Source organism: Panthera pardus, unplaced genomic scaffold (genome assembly GCF_024362965.1).
Source record: "Panthera pardus isolate Hobbes unplaced genomic scaffold, ASM2436296v1 HiC_scaffold_12, whole genome shotgun sequence".
NCBI classification, from domain to species: Eukaryota; Metazoa; Chordata; class Mammalia; order Carnivora; family Felidae; genus Panthera; species Panthera pardus.
Window position 1 is genome coordinate 113,871,938 of NW_026526677.1, and position 16,827 is coordinate 113,888,764.

General features: G+C 45.3%; 1 protein-coding gene across 1 annotated transcript; it reads left to right on the plus strand.

Moving 5' to 3' along the window:
• The first annotated feature begins 391 nt into the window (after window positions 1–391).
• Window positions 392–9,178, plus strand: MMP7 (matrix metallopeptidase 7). Its single transcript, XM_019433693.2, has 6 exons — window positions 392–524; window positions 2,768–2,994; window positions 3,081–3,229; window positions 5,036–5,164; window positions 7,149–7,310; window positions 8,866–9,178. Exons 1-6 carry the CDS (start codon window positions 417–419, stop codon window positions 8,892–8,894), a joined length of 804 nt encoding a protein of 267 aa, XP_019289238.1. The 5' UTR covers window positions 392–416; the 3' UTR covers window positions 8,895–9,178.
• The last annotated feature ends 7,649 nt before the right edge of the window (window positions 9,179–16,827 follow it).

Sequence of the window (16,827 nt, forward strand, 5' to 3'; positions counted from 1 at the left end):
ATTAGTTGTATGTTTTTTGGTAATTTTCCTTGCATTTCACACTCTTAAAAAATTCTTTTAAGATGCATCCTGCTACGGTAAGTCCTAAATGATGCTCCCCAACATTTTAAGTTGAAAAGACGAGTCTAAGTAGCAATTTCATTTTGGCAAATAAAGTATGTTTTCTCATGGTTAAATTTATACACCAAAGGCGGGGGGGGGGGGGGATCCTTTGAAAAAAGGCAAATACATTGTGGGCTTCCTGCCAATAAGGACATAAAACTTCCTTGTGGCCATTAATGAAAACTCACACATGCTTCCAAAGTTCTGTAGACACCGAAAAGAAAGAAAACACTCAAATGAGTCACCGGTTTCCACATGCAGGGCTGACAACTATATAAATCTCTGCAGCGGCCGGCAGAGAATGCGGAGCGACCATGCGGCTCGCGGTGCTGTGTGTCCTGTGTCTGCTGCCCCAAAGCCCAGCCCTGCCGCTCCCCCGGGAGGCGGGCGGCCACAGTGAGTCACAGTGGAAGCAGGCTCAGGTATGTCCCTGCCGCTCGGAAGCGCGTTTTTCAGTTGGGGTAGTTTTTCTGATTATGTAGAATATGGGTTTCGATCGGGGAGCACTGCCCAAACTGGGCTCCCGCTCCCGCCCCTCCTCCCTCACCACACAGACGACATGAGAAGGTTAGTGCCCTTCTGTGAGCTCTGGTATTCCCCGTGCAAACCGGGGACAACGGTGCAGTCGACCCACGGGGGTGCCCCCTCAACAAGTTGAAGTTGTTGATATCACTTCTTGTGGCTGGAGATTCTTTCCATAGAGAGCTGAGTGTCACTCTTAAGGACTCCTGGTGGTGGCTTGAAATCAGAAAACAAGGGTAGAGTTGGCAGCTGTCCGCTTACAAGCCGACAGGGACGGCGGGCGGGCACGCACTGGTGACTTCGCCCAAGGGGGACACAGATACTCAGCTCATGGGATTGTTGTAGTGAAGAAGCGAGTGATAACAATGCCAACTATCGTGCAGGCCATTTCTGATCATACGGGCTGCACTGTGCTGTGTGTCAAGGAACCTGCAGCTCTATCCCAGGACACGGACGGAAAGTCACGCGGATTCCCGTACTTGGTCATGGTAGCGACAGGAGTCAAGGGCAAGTCTTGCTGGTTCAAAAACCATGGTCTTTCCAGTATACGACTTCACAAGCAAACTAATAAGTATAAGTAGTTAATTTTCGGTATTTTTCCTCCCGAGCAGGGAGGAAAAGTTTAAGTTCATAAACTTAAGCCTTAAGCATAAGAAAAGTCTACTTGTGTCTCACGTTAACTCTGACTTTGAGAAACTCCCCGTACCGTGCGAAATTCCTAACATTTGACTGTTTTTTACCTGCAAAACAGCGATTTCACAAGGTTAATATAACTGGTTCCCCCGAAGCAGTACATTTGCAAGAACACTGAGCCCCTGTACTTAGTGCGCCAGTTGCTAATAAACCAGAGAAAGCAGGAAAATTCATATCAAGGATGCAAAAAGATCTCTTCCAAAAGAGTGTCTTTGTAAAGGCTGCAGTTAAGGAAGGGATAAAAGGACTTCTTTGCAGAGCACCTGGGGGCTTAGTCAGTTAAGTGTCCGACTTCGGCTCAGGTTATGATCTCAGGGTTCATGGGTTCGAGCCCCATGTCGGGCTGTCTGCTGTCAGCACGGAGCCCGCTTCAGACCCTCTGTCCCCCGCCCCTCCCCTGCTCTCTCTCTCTCTCTCTCTCTCTCTCTCTCTCTCTCTCCCCATCAAAATAAATAAATACACTTTAAAAAAAGAAAAAGAAAAAAGAAAACAAAATGTGTCTCCTTTGGTTTCTCATGGGGTGACCCTGTGCTGATTTCCTTCTCTGAGCCATGACTCATCATGACAAAGCCGTCCCTACTTCCCGGGGTGGCTCGAGTTTAAATGTATGTGAGGATCCTGGTCTTGTCCCTGCCAGTGACAGGTGCTCAGTACAAGCTCTCATGAAGCCGCTGGCGCTGTTGCATTCACTGTTTACTTTTTGCTACTCAGGCTGCTGGACTGCCATGCTCCTATCCAGACACTCGGGTCCCTTAAGAAAGTGCCAAGGCCCCAGCTGTACATGGAATACACCTGGCAGACCTGCCCTGTCCTGCAGCCTCGAGGTGTGGGCTCTGCTGGAGCTTTAGCAATGAAAAGAACCCAGCACGGGCAGTGAGGGGACAGGGCCAGTTCCGGTACTAATGTAATGGGTGGCCCCGAGCACATCATTCAGCTGTTAGGAGCTTTGTTATCTTCCCCCAGAGAATATGCACGTTCAACAAAATACTTTCACAATATCCTTCCCAGGGCTAAAACTTAAAGACCCTTTAACCTCCACGAGGGCCAGACCTCTCGAGAATCTCAAGCGTGGCTGCTGACTTCGGACCTCCCCACAGCGTCTCTGCTGTGCCCTGCGGGGACACACGGGGTGCTCTTCCTGACGGGCCAGTACAAGCCAGCCTGTGGTTTCTAAAGGGCACAGTGGGTCTCTCCTCAAAACATCTAATGGGGTAAAAGGAAAATGGACGGACTCTTTTGCTCACGAAATGGAATGACTATGTGTCATTATCGATACTAAATTTTTATCTCATTAATGCACACTTATTTCACTTAATGACCGTGTAAGGACTCTGTCTTCAAACCACCGTTGGAGTCCACAGGAGCCAGAGGCAAAGATGATGCATAGACCTCGGAGACATAAGAAAAAGACAGTAAATACGATGAGAGAACAATTTCTTCTTTCCGACAGGAGTATCTCAAGAGATTTTACCCATCTGACGCCAAATCGAGGGATGCCGACAGCTTCGGAGCCCAGCTCAAGGAAATGCAGAAGTTCTTCCGCCTGCCCGTGACTGGAATGCTGGACTCCCGCGTGATAGTGGTAATGCAACAGCCCAGATGCGGGCTTCCGGACACCGGAGAAGACTTGCCATCCAGAAACAGGCCAAAGTGGACTTCCAGAGTGGTCACCTACAGGTTAGTTTTCCTTCGGTTCATTCGGGCAGAGACCAGTAAAACCCTCTTCCTAGGAGGTCAAACGTTGCCTTCTTGTTTGCTACCAGGATCATATCGTACACTCGAGACTTACCACGTGTCACAGTGGATCATTTAGTGGCAAAGGCCTTGAATATGTGGAGCAAAGAGATCCCACTATCCTTCAGGAGAGTTGTGCTGGGAATTCCCGATATCGTGATTGGCTTTGCAAGAGGAGGTAAGGAGGGTTCCCGCAGGCTAGTCCTGGGTGCTGTTTTGCTTGTTATTTATAGCAGCACCTTCCTCTTTTCAGGATTTAAGATCTTTTCTATACATACGATCTTTCAATATGATATACGTATGACATATATAATAGATAATGATCTATATATAGACATATATAATGATGTATATATGTCACTATACTTTTTCTAGTTTGTTAATGTAGAGCCACTATTTTTTAATAAGTTTAATAAGTTTAATAAGTTTATTTTGAGAGAGAGAATGAGTGGGGGAGGGGGGACAGAGAGAGAAGGAGAGAGAATCCCAAGCAGGCTCAGAACTGTCAGCACAGAGTCCCACACAGAGTTCAATCCCATGAACCCTGAGATCATGACCTGAGATGAAATCACGAGTTGGACGCTTAACAGATTAAACCACCCAGGTGCCTCTAGAGCCACCAGAGTGGTGCCAAATCATTGCCCATGTGCTGAACCTGGCCTGCCATCCATTTTTGTAAATACATTTTTATCCTTTTTTCTCTGTTGGGCAGTTCCAGGATTTTATAAATAAATATTTATTAGAACACAGTGACAGTCAGGGCACCTGGGTGGCTCAGCTGGTTAAGCGTCTGGCTTGCTCAGGTCATGATCTCACAGTTCACGGGTTCAAGCCCCACATAGGGCTCTCTGACAGCTCAGAGCCTGGAGCCTGCTTCAGATTCTGTGTCTCCCTCTCTCTCTGCCCCTCCCCACTTGCAAGCGCTCTCTCTCTCTCTCTCTCTCTCAAAAATAAATAAACATTAAAATTTAAAAAAAAATAGAACCTAGTGATGGTCCTTCATTTTCCTGTTATCAGTGACTGCTTTGGGGCTACAGTGGGAGGGCTTAGCAATTGTGATAGGTGCTACCAAGCTCACTAATACTAAATTCCTTATTATCTGGCCCTTTACAGAAAATGTTTACCAACCCCTGTTTTGTAGCATAAATCCTGATAGATGTGTAAATGCATATGTGTATATCTATGGGACAGGTTACAACGTACCTAACATCAACACTAATCCAAGAGAAGGGGTTGTAACTTCCAAAGGCCCAGTGGTCTTCCCGATGACCTGTTACCAACAGTGGAGTAGAAAAGCAGAAAATGAGAGCATTCAGATTATAGGGCTTCCAGAGATACAACCCATATACACAAACGGCTATTAATGGCTAGTGTTTTATGATGCCAATTTAGAGAAAGATACTGTTCTTTCCAGTCAGTCCTAATGTTGAAACTGCCCGGGAGCTGTGACTGTAGCAGTAATTTGAATTCCGGCACGGTACTGACAACGTCAAAGAGAACATTGCAGAAAGAAGTCATTGCTCGTGGTGCTCCCGGGTTTCAGGAAATGGATCAACTGGATACAGCCTCATACCAATTCAAAAACAAACATCCCTCCATCACAAATAAAAGCGCTTGGCAAAATTCATTTTGACACTTGGTGCACGGTTCTCCTAGAGGCCATCTGTTCTGCCCACAGAGAACTAGCTAGGCTTTCAAGGAAAAGCTCCTAAAAGGTACACACGTTAAGTTCCCAAACGTAATACCCCACCCATTCTCCATCCTGCCCAGGACCAAATGTGACACCCACATGCCAAGCTCTCAGTCTCGGATGGTTATCGGGGCTGAGCAGTGGTTTTCTGAAACAGAATGTTCCTGAGACCCATAAACACGCACACCGCCCTGCTGGTAACCCCATGTGGACTTTGTGGACGGGGCCGAGCTTCATAGCTGCTGTCACTGTATCAGCCACAGTCACTAAAGGCAACCGCCCTCTTTGTTTCAGCTCACGGGGACTTCTACCCATTTGACGGACCAGGAGGCACACTGGCCCATGCCTACGAACCTGGGCCGGGCCTGGGAGGAGACGCCCACTTCGATGAGGACGAGCGCTGGGCCGACGGCAGGGGTCTAGGTCAGCACCTCATCACTCTTCCCCTGCACGTACTTGCAAACGTCTGAACTTGATCACTGCTCTAAGCAGTAATAAGTATTGACCCATCGTTAGCTGCTGATGACTGTACCCTGTGCTCTAAATGCATTATTTCATTTCACATGCTTATAATGCTGTGTGGATGGGAGCTGGAAGGGAGTGCAAACCACACCTGGTTCACCCTGCTGGGCCTCTACCAGCCACTCCCTGTGTGTCTCTAGCCAAGTTATTTGACTTCTCTGAGTCTCAGTTTCCACCTATGAAATGGTACTATAAATAATTCCCATCTCGTGGGATTGTTGTTTAAATTAAATGAGATAGGGGCGCCTGGGTGGCTTAGTCGGTTAAGCGTCCGACTTCAGCTCAGGTCACCATCTCGCGGTCTGTGAGTTCGAGCCCCGCATCGGGCTCTGGGCTGATGGCTCAGAGCCTGGAGCCTGCTTCCGATTCTGTGTCTCCCTCTCTCTCTGCCCCTCCCCCGTTCATGCTCTGTCTCTCTCTGTCTCAAAAATAAATAAACGTTAAAAAAAATTTTTTTAATAAATTAAATGAGATAATGTTTATGCAGCGCTTAGCATAGTGTTTGGGATACCTTAATAATTTGATAAATTAGAGTTCTTTATATTTCCCAAAAGTAAGGTGTTTTTCAGGGGTTTTTTTTTAAGTTTATTTATTTACTTTGAGAGACAGAGAGAGAGACAGAGTGGGGAGGGGCAGAGAGAGAGACAGAGACAGAGAATCCCAAGCAGGTTCCATGCAGTCAGTGCAGAGCCTGATGTGGAGGCTCAAACTGAGGAACCTTGAGATCATGACCTGAGCCGAAATCAAGAGTCTGACGCTTAACTGACTTGAGTCACCCAGGTGCCCCACAAAAAGAAAGCATTTAAAAGGACTCTGAGTCTCTCTCTCTCTCTCTCTTTTTCAGTTTTATTTATTTATTTTGAGAGAAAGAGGAGAGAGAGAGAATCTGTAGCAGGCTCCATGCTGTTAGCACAGAGCCCTACGTGGGGCTTGATCCCACGAACCATGAGCCTATGACCTGAGCTAAAATCAAGAGACATACACTCAGCTGCCTGAGCCTCCCAGGCACTGCAGTAAGTTTGTTTTCCTGGAGGAGAAAGGGAAGCAGAGACTATGATACTTGGGAGTTGTAGACCATTTGAAGATCATTCACTGTCCAAGAGGAGCCCACGCCACGGCCCAGCCCGTCATGGGAGACCACAGACCCCCCAGAGCACTAATGAAGAAAATCTCTGGGGTAAATAATATGAAGTGGAGATGATTCTATAAGTAAATATGTTACACGAAATCACACGGCTGCCAAGCATCCTGGAGAGGGAGGTCGGGGCCTGTGCGAAGGGAGATCACAGCATGGAGGTGCCTGATGCGGGGACACTGGCCGCCGCGTCCCCTTTGCGAATGACCCGCAGCTGCCCCTCTGTGAGTCTGAGGAAGGAAGGACAGACAGGAGGACAAGGAAGTCAATGGAACACAGCTGATGCCGCCTGGATATGCTGCCCTTAGTGTGGGCGTCCTCATAGCGGCCTCCCTCTCCTGACACTCCGCACCCCCGTCTGTGAGCGACTAGCCCCTGTCCCCAGGTACCGGGGGGTTCACACCCGTGACAGCCCCACACAGCAGAAGCAATTGCCTCTGAGCAGCAGGGGAGGAACTGACATGTTTGTCCGTCTGTCCGCGTCTCCGGGGGGCTCAAGCCCGCGTCCACATGCCTCTGCGTTCCCTCCAGAAAACTGCCAAGTGACCTAGGGCGGGGGGCCACAGGGACAGAACTGTCATTTCTCCAATGGCAGCAAGGGGGTGACACTGAAGCTCCTGTGACTTTCCTCAGCCGTCCCCGCCCGCGAGTCCTCCCCAGATGGTGTTTTCTGTTTCCTGTTACAAATCTTTTATGTCTCTATTTACATGGCTGCTTCCGTCATTACCATGTGCCGCTCTTCTGTCGTAGGAATTAACTTCCTGGCTGTTGCAACCCATGAACTTGGCCATTCTCTGGGCCTGAGACATTCGTCCGATCCCGACTCTGTCATGTACCCCACCTACGGAGCGAGGGACTCTGAGAATTTCAAGCTCTCGCCGGGCGATATCAGAGAAATCCAGGAATTGTATGGTAATATTTATGATCTCCCATAAGGGGGCTTTCACATTGTCTGCTCGGGGAGGACTTGAACAGGAAACCCTGGGAAATGGAAAAACACCCTGCACCTCACCTCTCAAGCCCACTGAGGAAAGAAATTGGAGAACTTAGACACTCCGAGGGTAACCAGGCTATTTCATATGATGAGATCATTGATTTCAAGTTTTCAGTAACATGGTATCGTTTAGTAAAATCCTGAAAATGACACCAGGAAGGTGTTTTTCCCCCCCAAGCTTCCACTCGCTGTTCTTTCTAGCTCAGTTCAGATACTTTCCATAGAGTGTCTCCCTGAGGGGACGCCCTGAGGAATAGAGCATCTTCCTCCCTAGCTGCCTAAGGGTCTGAAAGATCAGAGAAGCCATAAAAATGCTTCCAGCAGATGGGGTGATGTCCTCAGGAGAAAATTATCCCTAGAATAAAGTGCATTTAAGCTCTCAGTGGCACCTACAACGTACTATCAATCGGCATTTCCTAAACTGTGTTCCCAGAACACTGAGTAGTCCTACAAGACAATTCCCTATGGAAAAACCAGTTCAGGAAACACAACCTACTGTATTTCAGGTGCACAGGATATTCAGGAGTCCCTCCCGTGCTTGTTAAACTCAGCACTTCCTAAGGGAGAATCCTTTCAACGCAATGCCCGAGTGAGCCCTCACAGAACAGTGCTGCAGAGAGCGCATTTTGGAAAATACCATGTAACTGTACCTTAAAGTTCTGGCTCACATTGCTGCTGCTGTCAGAAAAATTCATAAACCACTGACAACTGTCGATAAAGTTATCACCAATAAAACAGCAAATGGTGCCTCCCCTTATATACCTGTGAGATTCATGGAGCGCTCAATGGCATGGGTTATTGTGTTAGAACCTTACGAAAAGTAGAAAGGGAACAAAAAAGGGACAGATTAGATTTCAGAAGAAGACAGACCAAGGCATTAAATTCTTACATGTTAGACACTGAGGTGCCCCCAAGTCAAAGTTGGAAAGAGGTCACTTTTGGACAAATGAAAGCAAGACTTAATTATACAGGTTTTAAATGGAGTGAGTTCATTAATCCAAGAAGTCATACGCACAGAAAATATGAATTCAAAAGAATATGATTAACCTCATGGATGTGAAATTCTCGATGTTCTTTTCAGAATAATAAAAATAAATCTAGCATTTAGCATACCCAGCATTTCACGAGCATTAGTTCATTTGAGGCAACAATCCGATGAGTGGCTGGGGTCCTCCTCATGCCCTTGATCTAGCATTGAGAGAGATTAAATGGAATCTTATCCAAGACCACACGGTGGTGACACCAGCAGAGACAGGGAGGGGACACATTGGCCCCCAGGGCCTGCCCCTCAGCCCAGCACCACCTTCTTAGCCTTCTGAGATTGTTCTTCAGAACCTTTGTTGCAGACACAGAAAACCAGCCACATGAATGATACGCTGTACTTTCTGCAACACGTCTTCTGTTCTTAGGGTCCTAGGATGGGTTTTATGTGTTTTACACCAGGTGAGATGTTCCTATTTTCTCTCTGAACAGGAAAGAGAAGTAAATCAAGAAAGAAGTAGGAACTTCGGGGAGAGCACACGTTCATTCATGGGATTCCTTGTAGCTCTTCTCCAACCAGAACTAATGCACACAGTCCTTGAATGTCTCTGAGCACTGACTTGGCTCTTGCCTGTATCGTGGTTGGTTTTCACGTGTCTCTCTCTCTCCCTCTCTCTCCTTCTGGGGATAAGCCCCCTTGTGGCCTGTCTCATTCATTGATGACTTTCCTCGAGCAACTTGCACTTGGTAGATATTAATAAATGTTAAATACACAGATAAATAAAGTTTGTATTCCATGGTAAAAGCTTTCTCCCAGGAAGTACTCTGTACAGCGAGATCAAAGACTGAAACAAGCAAACAGACCAACAGGAATCCCACCACATCATTCTGGGTCTTCAGCTGCACTCACCCTATCACTGTGTGGGCAAGGAGGGAGGTCCAGCCCCTCTCATTTGCTCGTGTGGCCCCGAAGGCGCACTGAGTTTCCCTTATTGTCTTGGCCTACTCTCACTCTGAGTCTTCTGGTGAGCCCAGGTCTTCCCGCAAAACGTGTGAATTCCCAAGGATTTCCACTCCCATAGTCACTTGTGGCTGAGTTCCTACCCCCAACCCAATTTCCCTGCATCTCTCCTGATACAACTGCTCCTCAGGGCCCACCCGACATCAGTCCCATCCTCTTCTCTTCACCTGACTCCCAGCAGCACCTCCGTGAGTCTCCAGAGATGCTGAAGATGCATCAACAGTGGGGTTCACTCCCCACCAGGACAGCGACATCAAACACACCCAAAATTGGACATGATCCCCCTCCCTCAATCCTTCACCTGCCCCAGCATCAGTAGCTTCTCACCGGCCGCCCACCTCCCCAGACCCCAACTTCTTATCCTCAGGTCTATACCCCATTCCTTCTGACTTCTCCCAGAAACTCATTTTCCCAATGTCCACACAGCTCACTCTGCAGCACAGAGACCGCGAAACAGTCTCACGCAGAAATGTGTTTCTGTGGGAGAAGCACTCTCCGAGAAGAAAGGATCAGTAAACTTGGTAATAGGGCAATGGAAATGATCAAATCTGAGGAAGAAAAGGAAAAAGGGTCAAAGAAAAGTGAGAGTAGCTTAACATACCCATGGGGCACCATCGAGTCCCCACGATGGGGTTGCTGATAACGGGGTTGCTCTCTGCATGTGAGAAAAGGGGGTGGTCTGTGGAAAATGGCCATACCTTCCACTTGATTTTGGTGTGAACTTAAAACTGTCCTAAAAAATAAAGTCTTCAGTTTAGAAAAACAACCTTATAGATTAAAAATTAAATTACAATCTGGATTTTTTTTAAATCAACAAAATTCACAAACTTTTACCTGGATAGACTGAGGAAAAAAAGAGAGAAGGCTCAAATTACTAAACATCGGCTATGAACGTGGGGACATTGCTACTGATTTTACAGAAATAAAATTTAAAAATAAGAGAACACTGTAAGCAATTAGATGCCAAGAAATTGGATAACGTAGACTAAATGGACAAATTCTTAGAAACACAAAACCTACCAAGATTAAATCATGAAGAAATAGAAAATCTAAATAGACCTATAATTAGTAAGGAGATTAAATCAGTAATCAAAAGTCTCCTGACAAAGGAAAGCCCAGGACTGAAAGCTTCACCAGTGAATCCAACAAACATTTAAAGGAGAACTGAAGTCACCTCTTCTCAAACTTTTCCAAAAGTTTAAAAAGAAAGGAACACTCCTTTACTCATTCTATAAAGCCAACATTACCCTTGTATCAAAGCTAGACAAAAACAGCACAAGAAAACTACAGACCAACAGTCCTTATGAAATGGATGCAGGAATTCTCAACCAAATTCAACCAAATTAGCAAACCAAATTCGGCAGCATAGGAAAAAGATTATACGCCAAGCAGGTAGGACTTCTTATGCCTGGGATGCAAACATGATACAGTGATATGCAAATCGATCAGTGTCATACACCACATTAACAGAACAAGGGGGAAAAGCCCATAATCGTCTCAATTGATGTGGACAGGCATTTGACAAAACTCAAACCTTTTTATCTTAAAAACACTCAACACACTAGGAATCGAAGGAAGTGCCTACAACATGATAAAAATATGAAAAACCCACAATAAACATCATACTCGGTGGTGAAAGACTTAAGTCTTTCCCCTAAGATCAGGAACATGACAGGGATGCCTTCTTTTGCTGCTGCTACCCAACATTGCCCCGGAAGTCCTAAGCCAGCAGGTAGACAACAGAAAGAAATAGAAGACAACCAGAATGAAAAGAAAGAAGTAAAACTATCTCTGTTCACAGATGATAAGATCTTACACGTAAAAAACCCTAAAGATTACACGTGTGCACGTGCACACACACACACACACTCGATAATTAATAATAAACTAATAAATCCAGCAAGGTAGCAGGATACAAAGTCAACAAGCAAAAGTCGGTTGCATTTCAGCACATGAACAAAAAGCAACCTGAAAAGGAAATGAAGACAACAATTCCGTTAACAATTCGATCAAAAAGAAAAACATACTTGGGAATTAACAAAGGAGGCAAAAGACTTGTACGATAAAAACCATAAAACATTTCTGAAAGACGTCAAAGAAGACAAATTAGTGGGGAGATCCCATGTTCATGGACTGGAGGACTTAAGATTGTCCACCCAAAGTGATCTACAGATTTAATGCAGAAAGAGGAAAGCTTATGCTAAAATTCATAATGGAATTTCAAGGGACCCTGAATAGCCAAAACAATCCTGAGAAAGAAGAACAGAGCTGGAAAATTCACACTTCCTGATTTCAAAATCACTACAAAGCTACAGTAATCAAAACCAGATGCTACTGGCATAAGGAGAGACATAGAGACTAGTGGAATAGAAGAGAGAGTCCAGAATGAGCCCTCACATACATAGTCAAAGGATTATGACTGCATAATCCTTTCTGTGACTACACCGAAAACATACTTTGATCAGTAGTCTCAGTTAGCCATTCAACAAACATTCACTGAGTCAGGAACTTAGGGATGAAGAAGCCTACAAAGGTGAAAGACACACACACATACCGTCCAGAATCTCCACGTCTGGTGAACACAGCAGACATTCAGGAAATGATTATACATACCATGTTAAGTGCCACCATAAAGGGCTGTGTGATGTGTAATGTGTTTCTGAGCTACATCTACAAACTCTAGCGTACCACAACTCACATGCAAGTCCAAAACTCCAGTGTGACTGTAAAATAGTCTGGACAAGTAGGACGTCTCTAACAGGCTTGGGAGTCCCCACCAGCCCGGTCAAGACTGTCTCACAATGATGATGTAACCAAGACTTCACAGACTCCAGACCCGCATCCTGGTCTGAAGGCTCCCCACCTCCTCCACCCCCACCACTCTGCTGTGTCCCCTTTATCCCTCCTAGATGCAGGAAGGATACCCAGCAATAAATCTTGCATATCTAATGTCGTCCTGGCATCTGCTCTTTGGAGGACCTCAACTAACACAACGGGTGTCTCAGTAACCTATCACTGCACTAAAACACTACCCTAAACAGTCACTTTATTACATTTCATGATCTTGTGGATCAGGAATTTGGGTGAGTCTCCACAGGGTAATTCTTTGGTTTCATGGGGCAGATGGGCTGTTTGTGAGGGTCCAAGATGGCTTCGCTCACACGTCTGGCACCTTGTTGCAGGCGGCTGGAGATCAGGGCTCAGCAGAGATGGTCAGCCCTATTGCATACACGTGATCTCTCCACCATGAGATGGGAAGGTGACAGGACTTCACACACTGTGGTTCAGGGCTCGAAGGGCAGGTGTTCCCAAAAGCAAGGAGGTGGATAGCCTCGGAAGTCACGGGTGCTGGAGTCCACTGGTCGAAGCAACCACAAGCCCGCCCAGAGTAAAGACAGGGGACACGCATGCCACCTTGATACACCAAGCGCCAAAAAAATTGAGGTTATGCTTTAAAACTGCCACATGGGGTCATCCTTCCTCTTATGAAACCATCTACCGCTCACACTGGAGATTTCTTCATTCTAACACAAGTGCGCTTGCTGCAATTAAATGTCGTAAGGATCAGCAAAGGTAAGTCCTAGTTTGTACCCTTTTTGCCACCACAGCCCAGTCATCAATGCCCCAACCAACAAACACCTCTCTTTCAGTGTTAGTGCTTTAGTGTTCTGGAGACAGATGAATCTATAACTGTGGTGACCATGGCTGTGTCTTTGGGGACAGATGTTATATTTTCTTCAGGTATGGAAGGCTGTCGTGCAACATGACCCTGGACACTTATTCACTGATCTTTCTACGTGTGTGAAAGAGTAACTCTGAATACCAGCAAGCGGGAAGAGGACGGTGAACCGCACTTTGGCCCGAGCTCCAGCTAAGGGACAGCTGTGATCTGTGGCAACGTCAGTGGGTGAGGAGAAACACGGTGTCATGATTACCAAAGGGTGATAGGTCCAAGTTGAGGGAACAGCACAGGGTTTTATCCCTGCTCTCTTTCACTGAGGCATTTTCCTGAGGATTCTAGACTTTGGAACCCAGGACCAGAGACTGTCTCTGATTACAAAGTAATGGTGGACTTGCTGTCTCTGACTTGGATGATGATGACTGTTGAGTTCGTTCTGTATGCAGGTGTATGGGTTACACATTTGCCTGGAAGAGACCTTGAGAACAACCTCAGCTTATTCAGATGCATTTGACAGGCTTCTTTCTCTTGCCTCTCAGATTAGCAAACTCGCCTAGCCCCGAATAAAAACAAGCAACTCTATAGAAAAGTTGACAACCTTACATAATGGGTTGAAGTTCTGTTTGAACTTAACACCTACTCTACTTCCTCAGTTTACCTGTAACTAGATCACACACAGGGAAGAATCCGCCTCAAAGTACCTAGACCACAACTTCTTAACCTATGGAATCATTCTAGTACAGACACCATGCTCAATCTAATACTTCTTTAAGCTTCCATGACATTGGTAGGAACGGTGGAGTTCTGAGCAGAAAAGACAGTGTCTATGTCTGAATTGTTCAGAATTAGAAACTTAGTGATTAGCATGATCACTGGCACATAGAAGTCATCTAAAGATATTTGTCGAATGGTTGAATGCATTAATGAATATTAATTTGAGTTAACTTGCTCAATTAAAATTTTCATTTTAAATATCTTTCAGGAGATGATGATATAAATTGAAAATGATAGGCAGAATACAGAGTACTTTAAATTTGAAATAGCTAAATGGTTTCCATTCAGTTTAAGTATTAATACTTAGAAAGATATTCATTATAATTTACTAGGATAAATTTCCTTTGAACGTCATTTCTTACACATCCAAGTCAGACAAATATAGCCTTTTTAGCTAAACCCTATTATTCTGATTATCTAAATAACTGTCACATCGCCAACAAAGACTACAGGGTATCGTGTTAATTACTTTCAGACAGGGAATTTATCTGTTTTGTTCAGTATCTAAAAGAGCATATGGCATAGAGTAGGCACCCATTTAACATTTGTTGAAAGAAGAAATTAACTGATACATAAATGAGTGGTCCAGAAAAGCAATGACTATAAATAGACTTTTTCCTGAATGATACCCCTTTTCCTGGGCTCACTGGCAAAATTGCCACCATGTGAAAGCTTGGAATAATGATTTGGGATATTCCATATTCCAAGCACTCTGGTGCTTAATAGTTGCTTAATTTTCCTCTTGGTTGTCCATGGCTATCTAGCAAATAAACCCCAAACCTAATGTCTTGAAACTACTACAACCATTTATTCTCACTCATAAATCTGTGGATGGACTCGATGGTCCTGGGGGCCTTGATCAGGGTCTCCTCAGGAAGTGGCTGGGCTCGAATGTCCAAGATTGCTTCATTCACAGGTCTGGTGCCTTGGCACAGGTGGCTGGAGGGATGGTACCTCTTTCTCTCTCCAAATGGCCTCTTTACACCGTGGCCGATGCCCAAACCTACAGATTCCAAGAAGCAGGATGCAGAAGCATCACTTCTGCCCTGTCGCATCATGCCAGGCAGCCCGGATTCAATGTGAGGCAAAACAAAGCCCACTTCTCAACAGGAGGGCATGACAAAGACTGTGTAACCATCTCTGTCCACTTTACCTGCTTACGTTCCAGGAATCACGGCAACCCTGAAATGAGGGTAGTATTTCACCCATTTCATAGAAGAGGGAACCCTCATAGCTTCTCTGTGATGACACTTGGGGTTGAAGCCATGGCTGTGTGTTTCCAGTCTTTGTTATTGCCTCTCTAGTAAGATAACGGTAAGGATCTACTTTCTGTCTTGCTTGTCCCTTTCTTGGGCCTGAAAGCCATATTATTTATAGAATTATCGGAGCCTTGGATTGCTTTTGGTTCCAAATACTGTCCCTTCAGGGTTGGCCATCATTGTTGTCCATACAAAAAGCACCCATTCCTTATGCAGCCTGGCCTTCCTTTCTTTCCACAGCCCAGTGAATGGTTTACTTCCTGTGTTCTGGTCTTTGAATAAGGCTGTGCTCACCTGAGTTAACCCCACGGATTTCAGCTCAAGGTTAACTTGCCCTAATAAAACAACCACTTTCTCTGCTGATGTGTCCGCTGAGAACGCAAAATAGTTTAATAGTGGCCTAGCAATCATAATCCTCCTGTACCCCGAAGTCCTGAAGATATTTCATATTTTCTTCTAGCAATTTTATTCTACTGTATTTAGCTTTTTATTTATGTACATGTGTATGTATGTAGGTATGTATGTACTTATTTATTTTATTTTATTTTATTTTATTTTATTTTGAGAGAGAGGGAGCATGAACCGGAGAGGGGCAAAGAGGGAGAAAGAACCCCAAGCAGGCTCTGTGCTGTCAGTGCTGAGGCTGACACAGGGTTCAGTCCCACAAACTGTGAGATCATGACCTGAGCTAAAATCAAGAGTCAGACACAACCGACTGAGCCACCCAGGTGCCCTGCTTTGTACCTACATTTTGAGCTTATTTTTATATTTTTCCTGAAGTAGGGACCTAATTTATCTTTTTCCATATAGTGAACCAATTTTTCCTACAAAATGTTTAAGTAACCCAAACTCTCATAGGCCTGTTTCTGGGTTCTGTTCTGTTCCGTGAGCTGTTTGTATGTTTCCATACCGTTACCGCATTATTTTTCCTATGGCTGGGTGATGTGTCTGACTGGTTAGTAGGGTGAGCCTGTCTCTTCTTTTTCAGGACTTTTTTATTTTTTTAATTTATTTTTATTTAGAAATTTTTTTAAACAATTTATTCATTTTTGAGAGACAGAGCACGAATGGGAGAGGGCAGAGAGAGAGGGAGACACAGAATCCAAAGCAGGCTCCAGGCTCTGACCTGTCAGCACAGAGCCCAAAGTGGGGTTCGAACCCATGAACCGCAAAATCATGACCTAAGTTGAAGTTGGATGCTTAACCAACTGAGCCACCCAGGTACCTCTTCATGACTGTCTTAATCAGATATTAGGGAACTACACCCCCTGGGCCAAGCTCTGCCCACCAACTATTTGTAATTAAAGTTTTATTGGAACACAACCATGCCCATTTGCTTACATACTGCAATGGCTCCTTTTGAGCCCCACGACAGTAGGGTTGAGTAGCTGCATCCAGCCACCAAAGCTTAAATGGTTAGTATTTGTTACAGAAAAAGTTTGCCAACTCCTGGTCTTAGTTATTCACAGACTTGAATTCTTCCACATGAAGATCAGAAATATTTTGGCAAGGTTCCCAGCTCCAGGTTCTTGATTACAAGCAACAGAATCTGGTTCTATCTGATGTAATGTAGAAATGAATTTACTGCAGAAGACATCGGAGTTCACTGGAGCTCTTGGGAAAAAGCCCAGAGAAACAGGCTCAAAATCTGCGCATGAACCAAGGAAGAGCAGGCAGCAGCAGGACAGACAGACAGAAGGGAGCACTGCTGGGACGCCAAC

Excerpts from the sequence above, each read along its gene's own strand:
- MMP7 (XM_019433693.2), top strand. The coding sequence starts at position 417 with ATGCGGCTCGCGGTGCTGTGTGTCCTGTGTCTGCTGCCCCAAAGCCCA. Across the intron at positions 3,230-5,035 it reads GATTGGCTTTGCAAGAGGAG|CTCACGGGGACTTCTACCCA; the intron begins GTAAGGAGGGTT and ends TCTTTGTTTCAG. Across the intron at positions 7,311-8,865 it reads AGAAATCCAGGAATTGTATG|GAAAGAGAAGTAAATCAAGA; the intron begins GTAATATTTATG and ends CTCTCTGAACAG.